The following is a 17,738-nucleotide window of genomic DNA, read 5'->3' on the forward strand; positions in this document are numbered from 1 at the left end:
TATTGTATTTGTTGTAACTTGCAGTTTGTCAAACCTGCAGCATCTGCTATCTCTCCAGAAGGCTTTACTTGGTTTGCATTTCTTGGACTGCTCCTTTGTACAGACCCTTGCCTGTTTAGTCATTTATCCTTTTATTTGCTAATTTGTTGTACTGTTCTTACGTTTATTAATCTGCTCATGGATCTTGACACAACTGCCCTGGCTTCATCACTACAGAAGACTTTGCCTAACTTAGATCCTGCAGCCTTCCAACAGTTACACAAGTTTGTTGCAGCACATGCAGAAATGCTTACCAGTTACCATACGCAGTTGTGCAAGCTCACCTCTATCACGGAAGAACTCTTTAAATCTGTGCAGCCAAAACCACAGGTACCTCCGATGAGAGTTTCCACAAGCAACTCAGCCAGCAGCACAACGCACTCAACAGCTGCTGTTAATCCTTGACTCTTGCTTCCTAAGAAGTTTGACGAATCACCCAATAAGTGTCGAGGCTTTCTCTTGTAATGTGAGCTCTTTTTATCTCAGCTACCTCAAATGTATCCCAATGATGAAGCTTGTGTTTCCTTTATTGTATCACTGCTGTCAGAAAAAGCACTATACTGGGCTACTGCAGTATGGAGTTGCGAGAACATTATAAAACACTCTTTGTCTCATTTCATATCTTGTTTACGGGAAATTTTTGAAAACTCTAAGGGTGGTAAGGACCCGGGAGAACTTCTATTATGTTTAAAGCAAGGGAAGATGTCTGCTGCTGAATTCTCGTTATCCTTTCGCATGCTAGCAGCACAAACAGTGTGGGTGGAGGACACTTTGAAACTACTGTTCCATCAAGGGGTACATCCTGATCTTCAAGCTGATGAGGGGAGATCTCTTGATGAATTCATCAAGCCATTCGTCTGGATAACCTGATTAAAGCTTGTCGTCCAAACAGTTCTCTACAGACACTTCACTCTGACATTGCTGCAACCAGTTATCACGAGCCCATGCAAGTGGGTCGTTCTTCTCTCTCTACCGAAGAACGAAGACGTTGTCTACGGGAGAGATTGTGTATCTACTGTGGAGAGTCAAGACATTTTCTGGCTGCTAGGGGGATGCAGCGGTGAGTTTGTAACTTTTTCAAATCAAATTCTAATTTTAGAATTTTTTGATTCTACAGGTAACTTTATTGACCTGGGTCTCACCACGAATCTAACTTGTCTTTTGTTCCCTGTGTCCCTCCATTGTATGCATCAGCACTAGTCAGACGACCTCTGGGATCTGGCAAGGTTCAACAAATCACCCGACCCATCTGTCTTCAAGTAGGACTTCTTCAATATGAGGAGATTCAATTTCTAGTCTCTCATTCTCCTAAGAACCCGATTGTTCTTGGCCTGCCATGGCTGAGACTTCACAACCCTGTGATCTCATGGAGAGATGGACAAATCACTCGTTGGAGTGCTTCCTGTTTCCAGTCTTGCCTCAACCTTCCTGAACCAATCTCTCTTCCTCCTGTAAGCACCACTGAGGAGGAAACGTCGATTCTGCCACATTATTATTCGGATCTCCAGGAGGCATTAAGCAAATCAAAGGCTACACAACTTCCTCCTCACCGTTTCTGTGACGGTGCCATTGACATTCTGCCGGGCACCTCTCCTCCACGCGAACAAATATACCCCTTATCAGAACCTGAAACTAAAGGTATGGAGGAGTACATACCAGAGTCCCTAGCGAGAGGGTTCATTTGATCATCCACTTCTCCTGCTTCTGCTAGTTTCTTTTTTGAAGGAAAGAAGGACTGTCACCTTTGTCCATGCATTGACCTTTGAGGCCTATCAACTATCGCTATCCTCTCCCTCTGGTACCAGCAGCATTAGAGCAGTTACGATGCGCCAAGATCTTCACCAAACTGGATCTTCGTTACACCTACAACTTAATCCGAATTCGGGAGGGCGATGAATGGAAGACTGCTTTTTCTAAACACACTTGCCACTATGAATACCAGGTGATGCATTTCGGACTTTCCAACAGTCCATCTGTCTTTCAAGCCTATGTAAATTACATTTTTCATGATCTTATTGGCAAATGCATCATTGTCTACATTGATGATTGTAACGTTGTTTGATGGAAAGGAGGAGGCGAGAACTGGCTTGACGACACAAATAATATTTTAATGGTTAACTTAAATAAAAGACAAACACACACACATGACGGACATGTCCGTAAACTATCTCTCTCTTGTCACACCACCTTCTGCCATCAGCCTTTATCCCTCGCGGAGGCTTAATTAGCCTGATAAGGGACCGGGTGTGTATAATCACAACCCGGCCCCGCCGTCTCTTTCCTGGGGTATGTCATCTCCCAAGAGGGAGTCATCATGGACTCTTCTAAGATGCAAGCTGTGCTGAAGTTGTCTGTCAAAGAACTACAGTGCTTCTCTGATTTTACAAATTACTACTGACGTTTAAGCTCGGTTGCTGCTCCACTCACCTCTTTGCTCTGCGGAAAAGCTTTGAAACTGATCTGGACACCATCTGCTCGTCAAGCTAACGATGATCTTAAATTATGCTTTATGACTGCACCTATTCTCCATCATCTAGATCCCACTTGACCCTTCGTACTGGAAGTGGACGCCTCTGATTCAGGAGTAGGTGCAGTGCTCTCTCAACGACAAGGATCTCCCGCCAAACTCCATCCCTGGGGCTAATACTCATGCAAGTTGTCAGCTGCTGAGATAAATTACGATGTCAGCAACCGTGAACTTTTGGCCATGAAAGTGGCTTTCGAGGAGTAGGGGCATTGGTTAGAGGGAGCTTGTCATACTTTCCTGGTTATCATGGATCATCGCAACCTGGAATACATTCAGTCTGCTAAACGACTAAATCCCTGTAAGCTCGATTGTCTCTGGTTTTCTCCAGATTTGATTTCACCATTACCTTTCAACACGGCTCCAAGAACACCAAAGCAGATGTCCTGTCCCGCATTTATGGGTCTAATAACTGCAACTACCCTGTGACCCCGATAATCCCACCAATCCTCATTGTTGCTCCCATACAATGGGACATTATGGCTGAAATCCCCCAAGCTCAGAATCAAGAACCCAGTCCCACTGACCGCCCTCCTGATAAAGTCTTTGTTCCCAGATTCGTGCGCAACAGTTCTTCAGTGGGTTCATGACTCGGCCTGCTCCGGGCATCCAGGCGCACAAGCTACTTGCAGGTTAGTGCCAAACCAGTTTTGTTGGGAGAACAAAGATGTGAAAACTATGTTAAAAATTGCAATGTTTGTGTCACCTCTAAATCTGTTAGACAGCTTCCGTCTGGTCTCCTTCAGCCCCTGCCTGCCCCTCGTCATCCTTAGTCTCATATCGCAGTGGATTTTGTCATGGATTTACCCAACTCCCAGGGTTTCATTACCATCTTAACTGTGGTGGATCGTTTTACTAAGGCCTGTAAATTCATCCCTCTGCACAAGCTCCCCTCATCTATGGAATGTGCTGAGAACCTGTTCCCGTATGTCTTCCGCTTCTATGGCCTACCAGAAGACATTGTCTCTGACCGTGGTCGTCAATTCACCTCTTGAGTCTGGTCTGCATTCTTCAAATTGCTCAACGTCAACCTAACCTCTGGATATCACCCTCAATCTATTGGACAAGCTGAACGCCTTAATCAAGACCTAGGTCAATTCCTCTGAACATAATGTGAAATGAATCAGCACAACTGGAGCCGCTTCCTTACCTGGGCCGCATATGCTCAAAATTCCCTATTCAAACCAGCCACTGGAACCACTCCTTTCAAGCGCATCCTAGGCTTTCAACCCCCACTCTTTCCTTGGTCCAGGGAACCGCCCGATGTACCTGCAGTCGACGACTGGATGCAGCACAGTGAGGCTATCTGGGATCCAGCTCACGTCCACTTACAACATGCTATTCACCAATGGAGGGAGCAGTCCAATCTCCATCGGCAGCCTGGCCTCATCTATGCTCTAGGGCAGTGGGTCTGGCTGTCAACCTGAGATATTTGTCTTTGGCTCCTGTGCAAGAAATTAAGTCTGTTACACCTGCAGCATCTGCTATCTCACCAGAATGCTGCCAGAGGTCTCCATCTCCAGAATTCTAGAATACCCTTCATGAACAACATTTCCCATAATCCCCTGCTCAGACTGATTACTTACCTGTTTCAAATTATCCCAGACAATTTAGTTCTGTTTACCTGCCTTCAGTGAGAAGTCTTGTTCTGCAAAGTCTGCAATTCTAAGCATTATTACATTCCTGTTCTTCCTGTGTTTTTGACTCCTGCCTGTTTATCGTTTTTCCCAGCATGCTTGTGAGTTTTGGACCTTTTGCCTGTTTATTGGATTACCCCTCTGTCTCTCGGGTTTACATGGTTTGCATTTCTTGGGCTCTCTCCAGTGTACCAGACCCTTGCCTGTTTAGTAATTTATCCTTATATTTGCTACTTTGTTGTACTGTTCTTAATTATTAAACTGTTCATTGATCTTAACAAAACTGCCCTGGCATCTTCGCTACACAGTTATTTGTCATTTAGTGATTACTCAGAGCTCATCCTATACTTCGTGAGGTACATAGTTAATGCTCACATATGGAAATGTACGTTGATTTGTAAATTATTTAAAAATAAAAACAAATAATTCATTAATTCAAATTAAAAGCCATTGTATTGGCTTGTCTTGCAGAGTTTAAATTAAATAAAATTTTCGGTTTGCTATGAGGTCCATGCTGGCATGTTGGAGCCCAGGGTGGCTGCCTACATCGCCTGTAGGACGGGCCGGTACTGCAGCAATGTGGTGGCCCAAATTACCAAGCGGCCCACCGGAAAACGCTCGGTGCTCCCTATGGCCTGTCTGCCCCTTATTTTTTATTTGAGCTGTAATGTTGTTTAAATGTTAGTTTTTACAGTCGTTTGAGGGTTTTAAGGTTTACGGCTTTACGTTGTTAAGTCAACATAGTTGAAAAATTGGATATAAATTTTGCACAGAAAAGGTTGGTAAGAGATTTTATCACACTAAAATCATGTTAACTTGCAAATTGATTAGCCTACGTCTTGTGGTAATACTTTTCAAACCGTAAGAATTCTACCGTTTACTGATTGGCCCCATTCACTTCCATTGTAAGTGCCTTTATAATATGCTTTTTCTTTTTTTTAAAGGAGGGTAAGTTGAAATACATTTTTTGTGGTAATCAACATTGTCACAAATGCTGTCGATTGAGATGAACTTGTACTGAACACGAAAGATTCCTTTAACAACTGAAATGTCAACAATACATTTTGCTATATAGCTGTATGATACTGTCCTAATTCTATGACCTATGGTTGTTATTATTATATAAGAAATGTAACTACAACTAAATGGTCTAAGAAACCACTAAGTTGATTTCTTGCATTTTTGCGGTTGTTTAGCTTTTTATTTTATTATTATAGTCATTGCATCTATAATTCAAAATATTGGAGGATGGCTATGTTATCACTATTATCATTATTATGAGAAAGCGAAATATTTTTTCATCTTTTCCACATTTTTCCAGTCTCTCTCTCTCTCTCTCTCTCTCTCTCTTTGTAGAGTGGTTTCTCTTATATTCAACAGCATTTTACAAACGTCTAAAAAGCACGAACGGTTTGTCACATTTTCAATTTTATTTAACAGCGGGCGGTTCTTGGTTTACGATTAGTAAATGAAGATTGCATGTGGTTTGCATGACATCACGGATCCATTCAATGACCACCTGATGTATTAAAAAAGGAGGGGAAACCACGAGAAACGTCGCATCCCCGACCATTTCTCTAGTGTGAAGATGGCGGTCCCAGCTCAAAGCAGCCGGACCGGATCCGTCAGCAGTCTGGGGAACAGTCCAACCGCAACACCGGGCGGCTTGAACAACAACCACAAGCTGTGGTGCTGTCACGAGCTGGATTTCAAGTCCGGAGTGAAGATCGGAGAGCTCAACCGACTCATCCATGAATTCAGTAAACAAGACCAGCGCGAGTATGATGACCAGAGGGCACTGGAAATACACACCGCCAAGGATTTCATCTTCTCCATGCTCGGTAATAACATCTCCCACTGATTAAAATCAGAATGATTTCATCATTATTGGCCTACTATTATTATTCACTAGCCTATTTATTAGCCTAATAATTGTATTACTTGTATTCTTTATAATAACCGAATAACCAGGACAGATGGTCAAATATATTATGATTTGTATTTATTCATTTAATGAGGTTATGTTAATCAGGTCCATGCACAAGGTGCGTTTCCATCCCTGATATATGTGCTGTGTGCTCTCTACATACATTATCCGACCATTGAATCTATTTTGGTCTGTTTTTAAGCGGTTTTATGTTTGACCCCTTGCGAGAAATCAATTCCACCTAGTCGGATGCTGTTTGAATAATATGTTGAATCCCCAGAAGTGAAGATTGTAAAGAAAAATCACTTTCAGTAGGCTACCTTTGGCAAAGGTCAGTACCATTGGACAGAGCAGAGAGAGGTGCATACATTGTTATTGAGTGATAAAGCTAGTCATGTAGTTATGCTAGGGTAAATTTAGAAACAAAAATAAAAAGTAAACGATTTAAGAAAAGGAGAACAAAAAGGATTCAGGGCACGTTTACATGCTTAATAAGCCGACAACGTGTGTGCATGTAAACGCATTAAACATTTTTTATGCGCATTAAACATTTTTTTTTTAAGACCCGGTTTCCGCGGGTCTTAAAAAGTCTTAATTCGCCCTTCCGCAAAATGGCTTAAATCGGAGCAACTAGTCTTTAATTCATAAGGTCATGGTATTAAATGTTGTATTAGGGATTGTTTTCTCATTGCGTTTAAGTAGGGTGACCAGACGTCCCGTTTTAAAGAGGTGTGTCCCGACAGTTCTCTAAACATGTCCTGGTTTCAGGTGGGAGGCTCACTGATTTTTTTTTCTACTTACATTTGATGTACTCATTTTCATTCTCGCTATTGTATTTGGTATCGTTTGCAGAGAAGAGAAGAAATCAGCAAATCAGTTGAAATGTATCTGGTTACCATGGCAATGACGTCATACGCGTGGCGCCCACTCTGTCATCCTGTCAGTCAGCACAAGTAGAAATGCACCAATAAAAATTTTTGTTTTCAACAACGAGCTGAAAGAAGCCGATCTATTTCTTCATGCAGCATGTGAATATGTAGGCGAGTGTTTTTCTGTAATGTTAATTTCCCACGAGCACGGAGATACATCAGACAATGTCACATTTAGACAGCTTCACTGCACTTTTTACGTAGTACAAGCACTTATATATTCAGATGTGGGGATTTTATTTAGAATTTTTGGTTACAATGTTGTGAATTTCTTTGAAGTAATTTCATAATTACACATGCGAGATGACATCATATGGATAGAATAGGCTACATGGAATTTGTACATTTAAAAAAAGCTAAAATGTGGTTAAATCATGAAAAACTAAATCTAAAATAAAATATACATTTTCAGAAACGATATAGCCAGTTAAGTGCAGAAGTTTGCATACCCCTTTTGTTTTTATAAGTTTCCACACCCCTTTCAGATGTATACAAATAGCCTATAAGAGCCCTTGTGTTGCCTTCTTGAGCATCAATATTTGTTTGCACCTTTTGCAATAGTTGTGTATTAGTCCCTCAGTTGTCAAATCTGGACCTCATATATAGCCACTGTTGGGAAGAACTCAAATGTGCAGAAGATGCTGAGAGACCAAATCATTTTACTGTAGTTGGGTTTTTTTCTTAAGAAAAGTGGACATCTTCACTGCTCAGGAGAAAGCAGGGACTCATGAACAATTATTACACAAACAGTCATTGATCATCGAGAAAGCAACACACCACATTAGAAACCAACTTCTAAACAGGATCATGTGTGTAAATTCAGTTACTATTTTGTTGTGTGGAATATATGTGAGGATGTGTTAGGTCAAATACCTTCTTCAGGGCAGTACTAAGTAAAAACAAAATGCATTTTTTATGATCCCTCACTGACTGTACATGACTGTACACTTTTACATGACTTTAAAAATGATGATTCAAATAATACATGCGTTTTCACAGATGAATTAATGTTAGTGTTTTTATAAAATTATAAGCTTCACAGTTTATAATAAACTGCCTTGAAACCCTCCAAAAATTGGCCCTATACACTTCAACTGTAAGTGCCTCACTGTTACCCAGATTTTTGCTTTATTTAAAGAAAAAGAGAGACAAGTCGTATTATTATTATTTTTTTAATGTAATAACCATTATACCACAAATGCTGTCGACTGAGATTAACTTGTTTTCATTAAACCACACCTAAACATATAGTGCTTGAGAGGATTGTATGTTTTTCTACTCTTGGAAAGCTCTGGGGATCCGAAAATAAACTATGCAGAAAATCAAAGGTTAAAGTTTAAGGGTTGGTTAAAAATATGCAAGAATTGCTTTAAATTACAGTACGAAGGAAAAAAAATTTTTTCCTTGAATTACAGAGAACTATTCTTGTTTAAAGTACTTATTTTTTTTATAACATGCATTAAATCTTCTTGAATTTAGCCTCATTTTAGTCTAAAAATAATTTGTCAGGCACCTTCTGGTCTGAGACAGATTTAGTGTTGCTTATATTTTCAGTGGAAAATCAATAGGACTGTCCATCATTGAGCTTTGATTCCAAACTAGGCGGAAATGGGTGTAAATCAGCATTCTTGCAATTGTGGGAACCTCATGTCCATTGAGGCAGAAGTAATGTACAGCCCTCTCCCATTCTGTTCTCACACTTTCTGTCTCTGCCATTCATCTAAACTCAATTCAGATAGCAGGAGGCTGATTGGCCAGCAGTGTCTGTGTATGGAAATGAGACGGATGAAACAAAAGTGACACTGAATATCTTTGAGAGTTAGAATCACTGTGAGAGAAAGATTGAGAAAAGGAGTGGAAGGGTCAGAGGGGTTTGTGAATAGTTTAGGATTTTGCTAATAACAAAGGGTGGTGGGGGTGCATGTTAAAGATTGACAGGAATTCATTTTGATACCTTTTTATATGAAACACATTTTGTTAGTGAAGATGTGTAAAATAGTCAGTTGGCTACTACTTAGAAAATATATGAATTGTTAGCCTTATTGTTAACATTATTTTTATACATTGTCAACAAATTCTAGAAATGAACACTGAGAAAATAAATAATAAATAAAAATACAATAAATAGCTAAATAAACATCAGCACTGTTTAGTATCAGTCAAATTCTGACTATTTTAATACTGCCAGTCAATTAGGGGGAGGTTGTAAAAAAAGAAGCATTTACACCTGCCTAGACAAGAGATAAACAGCGGCAGCGATGTTACACAGTATTCTGCTATACAAGTTCAGGGGGAACTTTCAATGGTGGAAAAACAGACTTATATATATTACATTTTATAAATGCAATGACTGGATTTATTCGGTAAAAGGAGGTACCAAACTGTGAATCCTAAACAAAGCAGTTGGGTGAATACATGTTTACACATTAGCTTCCACTCAGCTGCAAGGTATGAAAGTAGCTACGGGGTTAGCTAGTTAGCAATAAGCTCATTGTCACGGAGAGTAAAAGATAGACCAGCATTGCATCTCACCAACTAGGTAACAACATAGTGTGAAATCAACACACAACAGACACAATCCACCACTGCACCGTTGTCTGCTGAGCTGCAAAAAGATGCTCTGATGTTTACCTTTCAATCTGCAACATTACTGACTGCAATGACAAACTATAGCTGGCTAACATAGCAAATAAATGTGATTAACATGAGTGACATGGTTGTCAGGGACATGCTTAACGTATATTAGTTATATTGAAAAGGGAAAATGATGGGGTCATTGTTTATTAACTTTCCAGTATGTATTTCACAAACTAGTTAGCAACTTACAGAGAAGACACCACTTAACTCCACACCGATTAACTTTGCCCTTTCTGCAAAGCCACCATCATTTCAAAGTCAGCTCTGTAAACAGTGGAGTCGGATTGCGCTCTGGTGGACAAACTATGCTATGACACCAATTCAAGCATTATTTTCTGCATTATATGTTCTGAAAAATTTTTTTCATATCTGTGCATATCGGAAAACATATGCCAATACTGATATATCTGTCGGGCACTAGTCTTAACCCCAGATAGTTGATAAATAGGAATAGATTCAGATTTGTGTGTTTTTAAGAACCACAATATGGATGAATGTACAGAGAGAAAAAAAGGAGATAATTAATAATTGGAAAAAGAAGGTGAATTTCATGGACATTATGGGTCATTAAGGAAATGAAAAGCCATTAAACTGCCTTCTGAATCCATGCTCAGCAACTACTAGGTGTGTATCACTTTAATGTCTCCCTCTGTGCTCACAAAGCCATGCCCACACTGCAGAATGTAAGTAAGTGTAAAGGATGTCACTTTCCTCCTTTATTGATCTGGAACTTTTTCCTAGTGCTGGTGTAAGCTTTCAGGTTCCCTTAGTGATCTGCTGGAAATAGATGCCTAAGAAGAGTGCTCTGCTGTCTGCAGAGATGTGGGCTGAGTTCAGAATGGCATACTACATTACTACTCATACTATTTTTTGCCATATGTGTCTATGGAAAACATAGTATGAGTAGTATGGTAGTGTGCAATTCTGAAATCAGTCTTGGAAGAGCTTTGGACATGTGACTGAAAAGAAATGTAACAAAATGTGGATCTTATTTCGTTATTTTAAGACTTAATTTTTTTTACAATTTATCATAAAAAACATGTTAAAATATTGATGCAATTAATCGTGTCACCTTAATAAAAAGATTTGTATACAGAAGTACCAACAGAGAAATTCAAACTTTAGTGCCACCTTCATGTTTTTGCGAGTCTCAGTCAGCACAAGCTGGACAGGCAGCAAACCAACAGCTGATGAAAGGCAGCTGTACGGAGCAGAGTGCAGGGGCCTTAAAAAGTTTTTTTTTGTAAGTTTCAAACTACGTTTAATTTGACACGTGTTAAAAAAAAGCGAACCATCCACAACAAGACGCACCAAAAGCACCAGTCTGACGCATGTGTACTGATGAAACATGCACTGTGAGGACATCTTAAAGAGATAGTTCATTCAAAATGAAAATTCTCTCATCATTTACTCACCCTCATGCCATCCCAAATGTGTATAACTTTTTTTCTTCTGCTAATTTTTTGAAGAATTTTTCAGCTCTGTAGGTCTTCACAATGCAAGTGAATAGTACCAAGATTTTGAAGCTGCAAAAAGCACATAAAGGCAGCGAAAAAGTAATCCATAAGGCTACATTGGTTAAATCAATATCTTCAGAAGGAATATGATAGGTGTGGTTGAGAAACAGATCAATATAGAGCCTGGGTACCTCAGTGAGTATTGACACTGAATACCACCCTTGGAGTTGCGAGTTTGAATCCAGGGTGTGCTGAGTGACTCCAGCCAGGTCTCCTGAGCAACAAAATTGGCCTAGTTGCTAAGGAGCGTAGTCACATGGGGAAATCTTGTGGTCACGATTAAGTGGTTCTTGCTCTCAGTGGGGCACGTGGTAATTTGTGCATGGATCGCAGAGAGTAGTGTGAGCCTCCTCATGCTGTGAGTCTCCGCACTGTCAAGCACAGCTAGCCACATGATAAGATGCGCAGATTGACTGTCTCAGAAGCAGTGGCAATTGAGACTTGTCCTCCGCCACCTGGATTGAGGTTAATGTTCAATCATATAGAAATAAACCAAACAATATATTTACTTCTCTGCAATACACACTGGTTGATCCTGCTTAGACTTTGTTTTGGAACTGTTTTGAAAGATAAAATAATTATATTTTTCTTGTCTATAGAAATGTTATATAAAAGTAATATCACACTCACAATATGGGCGGCCTATGTTTGTCTGTGACCAAATCACAGCTGTGGTGTGCTGATATTATTTACAACAGCACTCTTGCTTGTGTGGTATTGCTGAAATCTGTTATTTCCTCTCTATTTTTCTACACCTCACTATCTATCCTCTGTTTTGTCTTTTTCAGGCATGGTACAAAAGCTGGACCAAAAGTTGCCTGTTGCAAATGAGTACCTATTGTTGTCTGGTGGTGTGCGAGAAGGTGTGGTGGACATGGATCTTGATGAGCTTGGTATCTATAACCGTGGCTCTGACTATGACATGGCCTTCACCCTGTTGGTTCCTGCCCTAAAGCTACACGACCGGAACCAGCCCGTCACACTGGACATGCGGCACTCAGCGCTGGGTCACTCATGGCTCAGCTTGCGACTTTTTGACGAAGGTACGATCAACCGCTGGCGGGACTGCTGCACGATGACCGACCATCTGAATGGCACCACCAACTACTTCTTCTCACCCACACTTGTAGCTGACTGGTTCCAAGAAGCAGTTGGATTGGTGCTGGCAGAGTTGCAGCGCAAACCGCAAAGGGGCACCCCGAGGGTGGAACGGGTTGAGCGTCACAGCACGCTGCTGTCTATGGTTTTGGGTGTGGGCAGCAGTCGTATGCTTTATGACATTGTTCCTGTGGTGTCTTTTAAAGGCTGGCCAGCAGTTGCCCAGAGCTGGTTGATGGAGAACCACTTCTGGGATGGGAAGATCACAGAGGAGGAGGTGATCAGTGGCTTCTATTTGCTGCCTACCTGCTCAGCCTCCGGTTGCAGAGAAAACGAATGGCGTCTATCATTTGCCCGCAGCGAAGTCCAGTTGAAAAAATGCATCTCACCAGGACTCATGCAAGCTTACCAGGCATGCAAGGCGATTATCGTCAAGCTGCTGGCCCAGCCTACAGCTGTCAGTCCCTATTACTTACGGAGCATCATGTTGTGGGCCTGCGACCGGCTACCTTCAAGCTATTTGGCACAGGAAGACTATGCTGCACACTTTCTGCTTGGTATAATGGACGATTTGCTGCATTGCCTGGTCAACAAGACCTGCCCAAACTATTTCATCCCGCAATGTAACATGCTGGAGCAGCTATGTGATGAGACAGCCATGTTTCAGGCTCGCAAGCTTGCGCTTGTACGCTCGGATCCAGCTGAGCACCTGCGCTCTATCATTGAGCAGGCCAAGGCTGCCAATAGACTTACCCAGGAGATGCAACGTCGTGGCAGTTCCTCAGGTCTGCCGTCTCCATTGGAAGATCCCTCCTCCACAGATCACCAACAGCCTGATGACCGGTTGGCCAAGAAGCTGCAGCAATTGGTGACTGAGAATCCAGGCAAGTCCATCTCTGTGTTCATCAACCCTGACGATGTCACACGCCCTCACTTCCGCATTGATGACAAGTTCTTCTGAAAGGAAAGATCTATTTTCACTTCTCCTCTGCTCTCCTTGCATTTATCATGATTGAACCTGGGCATGTGCGTGACACTGTCCTGAAACTGGAGCTGTGTCCCTGTGCCTGCACACATCAGAAGTGACCGGAGAGGATCCTATAGGAGAAATGTACTGCAAGAGAAAAAAAGATCTATAAGACTGACCTTACTGGATGGAGAATGCCAACCTGCTGTTTGGATAGCTGATCTTGCACCTGCAGAGGTTCTAAGCATAGTGGATTTGGTATCCTGATGACTCAGAACAGAGAAGAGCAGTGTAAGTCTAGCACAGTTTAGGCAATGAATTGCAGATGAACCATCAAAAATTCAGTATGTTCATAGATGGTAATGTGTTCTGAAGAAAAGTCTGATGTAACAAATATTTGAATCAGACAGACTTATTCTCTTGTTTATCCGTGAAGACACTATACATATGTTTCTGTATATCACCTCTTTGTGTTTGTGTTATATACAAATAATGCTCGGAGAGAACCTGGACAGAAATTAACTTCCTTGTTATTTATTTAGAGGAAACAATGGCAGGATTTGCCAGAGGAAGCCAACCCACATTCCTCTCTAAGGGATTAAAATCATATTCCCTAAGTGCAATTAATTGAATGTGAATTTATGCTCAGTTAGAGTGAGTTGTAGTAGACAAAAATGTTCAACCATAAGAATGCAGAATACTCAAAAGGATTTTTGTAACATGTGGGGTATGGGACTTACAAAAAATTACAGTGTAGGACATTAGTCATGTAGGTACTGTATCTCAAATAATGATTCTAACTTGCCTGTTTTATTCTGCCAGTAAATAAAGAATTGGACAAAAGTTTTGGAAATTTTGTTGGTTTTAAAACATTGCTTGCATTGCTCAAAATCAGTCCTTTCAATTTTGTGCTATTCTTGAAACAGAATATAAAAAGCTTTCTCATTAGCTCAAACTGGTGTAAGTAATAATGGAGATAAATGGAGAACTAGATAACGAAATACAGAAATGTTGAGAAATAAATATAATTTTAACATTTCAATAATGGTAGATATTGACAACATGTGCAATGTTTTGCAGTGCATTTGATCGTTTACAGTAAGATCATGTAGGAGACTATGTTATGTAAATCATGCAAGTAAAAATGTATTTGTGGGGGCCTGGGTAGCTCAGCAAGTATTAACGCTGACTACCACACATGGAGTCACAAGTTCAAATCCAGGGGATGCTGTGTGACTCCAGCCAGGACTCATAAGCAACCAAATTGGCCCGGTTGCTTGGGAGGGTAGAGTCACATGGGGTAACCTCCTTGTGGTCACTATAATGTGTGGTTCTCACTCTCGGTAGGGCATGTGTTAAGTTGTGCGTGGATGCTGCGGAGAATAGCGTGGGCCTCCACACGTGGTACCTCTCTGCAGTAACGCGCGCAACAAGCCACATGATAAAATGCACAGATTGACAGTCTCAGACACGGAGGCAACTGAGATTCACCTCTGCCACCCGGATTGAGGCTAGTCATTATGCCACCATGAGGACTTAGAGTGCATTTGGAATTGGGCATTCCATATTGGGGAGAAAAGGGGAGAATTTTGTTTGGGGGGCAATTGAGCAGTGGGAATAATGTATGTATGATTATTGTGTAAATACAGTAATATTTAACATGCAATGGGGAGGAGCTTTTGAACTCCTGTGTATCCATTGCACTGTAAAAATATTTTAAAAACAAATTGCTTCATGTGGTACCATTTAAATTAGCTTGTTTTACTCAATTCAAAAATTTTATTTATTTGACTACATTTTATTTAATCTAACTTTATGTTTACAAAAACATTATCTCTTTCCTTGTTACTCACATACTTCAAAATTGCCTTTATATTTTAGGAAGGGGAGCATCATATTTGGGGTTCATTGGCATCCAAAAGTTTGAAAACCCCTGGTTAAGCAAATTTTAGCCTCATTACTTGAGTATCTTCCGTTGAACTTGACACTAAATCCCACTGTAGATGAAGAGTTTCTTGTGCAAAGGCTTTAGATTTCAAAAGAGCAAGATTTGGCTCAATAGGAATTGACCAAGGATTGTTTTACACAGGAAATGACCAGAATGTTGGTGAATGGTGCTAGTTTCACTGGGTCCACTCTGACTTGTCTCAGACACAGTGGACTCCACAGACATGCTGAATCAGCACGTTCTGTGACATAATATCCAAGCCTGCTCCTTTGCACAAAACCACGACAGCAGCCCTGTTCCTGCAGCAGAAATAGACTCATCCACTGTCACCCATCTGTTTCAACCCTTCTGACAGCATTATAATTCTCTCAGACCTATACACACACATACACAATGCTGGCATGTCTTGATGCACATTTAATTCAATACAAACCCCAAAATCCTGTAAATATGGCTTAAAATGGTCCTTGTTTGAAATGACTCCAGGCCCCTGATATCAGCACAGAACACTGAACATATAGCAGCATCTAGTTCTTTTTATAACAGCAGAGGTAACATAAACCATTATTCCCTTGTCCCTGCATATTGCTGATAGTGCGTTATGCAGAGTTTGATCAATGAGGCCATTACAATTTCAGCATTCTAAAATATAGAGAAAATGTGAAAGTTCAATGGATAGAACTGGAAAAATATATTGTTGCTCTAATGTTTGAAATCATTTCTCACCTTTTCTAACACATCCTTGTATACATTCAATCATACAATAATGACTGCCAGAAGTAGTGATTTTGCTGTTGCATGTGCAGTTTTTATATGGCAAGACACTTTATCCTCAATCTGTATACTCAAAATAACACTATCGCAGTTAATTTCAACACTTTGAATGGGTCTCATGGGGTCTACTCTGAATAGAGGTATTTGAACACTTTTTAAAGTGTTGGCACATTGACAATGTAATTGAGTTAATATTGACTCTTTGTATAGGTAAAATGAAAAACTCAGAGTGCAATTTGTTAACTCATAATGTGTACTCTATTTTATATATGGTATAAATTTGATATAATACAAAAATGACATATTAATAAGTATAAAACAGGCTCATTTTTTTATTTTTTAAACATGTGCACCACATTGAATAAGTCTTCAACAGTAATTTTTCCAAAATGTAACAATATGGCACTATGCATGCACAGTTATCAGTCTCGTGCAAATACGTTTTATCAAAGGGTTTAAAATAGGCTATTCAATGCATGTAACAAAATTTGTCAAAATGCACCTACTGTATATACATTGAAGTCTTTTCAAAGTACAGTATATTGTATCTACGCTTATAACAATAGTACTATATTGTTAAAGATGGGATGTTCCAGGAGCGTTCCATGGGCTGTACGTAAATTCAGTACCATAATTTTTAACCCAATTGGTAGTTGAAACATTTCCTTACCATTGAAAATGACAGTTTACACATATCTCAAATACTTAAAATCTGTTGTTTTACAGTCCATTTGAAAACAGTAATAATAATAATAATAATTAGCAGAAGGAACCTGTAAAGTTTCAACAGAAACTGTACAGTCTGGTCAATTATTTGAAACTTCCTCCTTATTTTCTCATTGCGTGGTGACATCTTGGTTAATGTTCATGCATGGAGTGTCTATGCACAGTGTTAAGGTGCCTCCTGAAGTCATTGTATGTATGAAAGGAAATAGGACATCCTGCTTTAAAGAGCTACGTCGTAGGAGAGACTGAAGATGTGGTGAGCTTTGAACAGCTCATCAAAAGTTGTCATTGATGTCTGAGCCTTGCATTGGACCGCCTTTTCTTCAAAGATGATGTGACTGGCTCCACTCCTGAGGTCATTGAGCAAATACGGTTCAAGTAGTAACACATCTTTACACTTTAAGATATATATAACTTTAAAAATTATATTTTCTCAACTATTCAAAATGCCACATAATTTATGCTGTTTTAATCAAAAAATTGCTAATAAATTCTTAGGAGACAAAGTCATGTTTAAAAAAATAAAACTTTACCCACCTTAAATTACCTTTACACTGTTGGTTGTTTGCAGCTTTATCCAAACTAATCTTGACTGTTTTCTTCTGTTTTCTTAAAGTTCCGGGGAAGAAGATTCTGCTGAAAGAAAATTGATGGTGTTTCACTATCCCATCTTAGAGGCAAGCTGAATAAATTAGCCAAATAAAAGTAGTTAAATGCAAGAATAAACGATTTCTGAAATCAGATTGTAAAACTGACCAAAGTGTGTTCTCAGGTTGAGGTTGAAGTACTGTCAGCAGCTCCTCTAAATACATATTCGACTGGTGAGTCCAGTGGTCTGTAATGGGCTTGAAATGGGACATTCGCCAATATTTTTTATATCTTGAATAAAAACAGAAATCTTTAAAGAAAAACACACATAACTGTCACATCTTTCAATACAGAGCATTGAAAGGTAATTACGTATTTATTTATACACATATTTAGCAAAACCTGGTAAAGTAATGAGACATATTAA

The 17,738-nt window shown here is 39.9% G+C and overlaps 1 protein-coding gene across 1 annotated transcript; it reads left to right on the top strand.

The window, feature by feature from the left end:
- The first annotated feature begins 5,788 nt into the window (after window positions 1-5,788).
- Window positions 5,789-14,108, top strand: LOC127649583 (nucleotidyltransferase MB21D2-like). The gene is made up of 2 exons (XM_052134759.1): window positions 5,789-6,041; window positions 11,999-14,108. Exons 1-2 carry the CDS (start codon window positions 5,789-5,791, stop codon window positions 13,267-13,269), a joined length of 1,524 nt encoding a protein of 507 aa, XP_051990719.1. The 3' UTR covers window positions 13,270-14,108.
- The last annotated feature ends 3,630 nt before the right edge of the window (window positions 14,109-17,738 follow it).

The sequence above is a fragment of the Xyrauchen texanus genome, chromosome 9 (genome assembly GCF_025860055.1).
Source record: "Xyrauchen texanus isolate HMW12.3.18 chromosome 9, RBS_HiC_50CHRs, whole genome shotgun sequence".
Classification (NCBI taxonomy): Eukaryota; Metazoa; Chordata; class Actinopteri; order Cypriniformes; family Catostomidae; genus Xyrauchen; species Xyrauchen texanus.

Excerpts from the sequence above, each read along its gene's own strand:
- LOC127649583 (XM_052134759.1), top strand. The coding sequence starts at position 5,789 with ATGGCGGTCCCAGCTCAAAGCAGCCGGACCGGATCCGTCAGCAGTCTG. Across the intron at positions 6,042-11,998 it reads TTTCATCTTCTCCATGCTCG|GCATGGTACAAAAGCTGGAC; the intron begins GTAATAACATCT and ends TGTCTTTTTCAG.